A 1273-nucleotide genomic window follows, 5' to 3' on the forward strand; every position below is an offset into this window, starting at 1 on the left:
TCAGAAGCGCGGACCAATTATGCTCGTCTGCGAACGCTGGAATATCATAGTCAGAGTCTTCCAATTCGACCAGCGCTTTCCGAAATGTCGAGGCCGCTGGCGTCGGCGGAAGGGAGCATCGCGAATTGTCCAATGCCTCGAAGAATCCCCATCTCATTTCTGTTGCTAATGAGCCGCATGTACTCAAATGGCGACACACGAAACGTGCCGCCGACGCCAGTATAGGATATGATCACAGAGAACGCGAACTCGTCGAAATTTATCTTCGGGCTTCGCACTCGCATGGCTCTGATCGGGAAAAGCAAGTGCAAACGCGCGTGCGTCGCCACCATGCGTTTGGGCGACATCGGTCCCAGCGAGCCGCGGGCGATGCCGTCGGCTTTCGCCTTCCAGACGCGCGCGATGCCCTCGATGCGGCCGACAATTTCCAGCCGGCCGAGCGCCTTGTCGTCGAGAAACGCGCATACCTCGAGGAGCGTTTCCGGCGCCAGCGACTGCCACGACGCCGCGATCGGCGTGCTACGATCTTGCATGTCGAGGTCCGCGACGCGCGCGCGGAGCGCGGCGATCGACTCCGCCCGGAGGACACACGACGACGCCGCCATGGCGCCTCGAGGGGAGAGGCTCAGGCTCGAGGCAACCGAGTTAGTTGAACCTTGGATGAAGCAGTGCACGATGGTGTAGCAGGCTGCCCAAAGCAAGCTAGCACACTCGACAATGATCCTGCCCGCGCGCAACGCGCGGCGCATGTTCGCGGAATACGCCGGCGACTGGAGGAGCGCGGACTTTGACTTCACGAACTGCGGCCTCGACTCGGCCGCGGACGGCCCGGCGGAGGCGGAGCTGTCGCGCTCGCGGCTCCGGGCGGCGCGCTCCTCGTCGTCGAGCTTCCGGTCGCGGGAGCTCCGGGCCAGCGAGTCCGGCCGATCGTCGGTGACCTTCGACGGGCCCGAGGGCGACGGCGCCGGCGCCGCCGCGAGCGACGGCGCCGCGGCCGCCGACGCCCGAGCCACCGCGAGCGACGCCGCCGCGCCCGCGGGCGACGGCGAGCAGACCAAAGGCGACGACGACGACGAGCGGGACCTCGCGACGGCGCGGCTCCGGGGCCTCTGGGGCCCCGAGCGGTCGAAGCGGCTCGGCCGCGAGCTCTCTGAGTACAGCACGGACATGATCGCCACGGTCTCCGACTCGCTCCTCGGCGCCTGCGAGGAGTCCTTCTACTCGCGGGCCATGACGAAGTGCGCGCTCGAGCCCGCGCCGACGGTCGAGACGG

At 67.2% G+C, this 1273-nt stretch overlaps 1 protein-coding gene across 1 annotated transcript; it reads left to right on the forward strand.

Moving 5' to 3' along the window:
* Window positions 1–717: 717 nt before the first annotated feature.
* AURANDRAFT_69408 (hypothetical protein) lies at window positions 718–1263 on the forward strand (the record flags this gene model as incomplete). Its single annotated transcript, XM_009045176.1, has 1 exon — window positions 718–1263. A coding segment is annotated over one exon (546 nt), but the record flags the coding sequence as incomplete, so codon positions are not given.
* Window positions 1264–1273: the final 10 nt, after the last annotated feature.

This window comes from Aureococcus anophagefferens (genome assembly GCF_000186865.1).
Source record: "Aureococcus anophagefferens unplaced genomic scaffold AURANscaffold_1673, whole genome shotgun sequence".
Taxonomy (NCBI): domain Eukaryota; class Pelagophyceae; order Pelagomonadales; family Pelagomonadaceae; genus Aureococcus; species Aureococcus anophagefferens.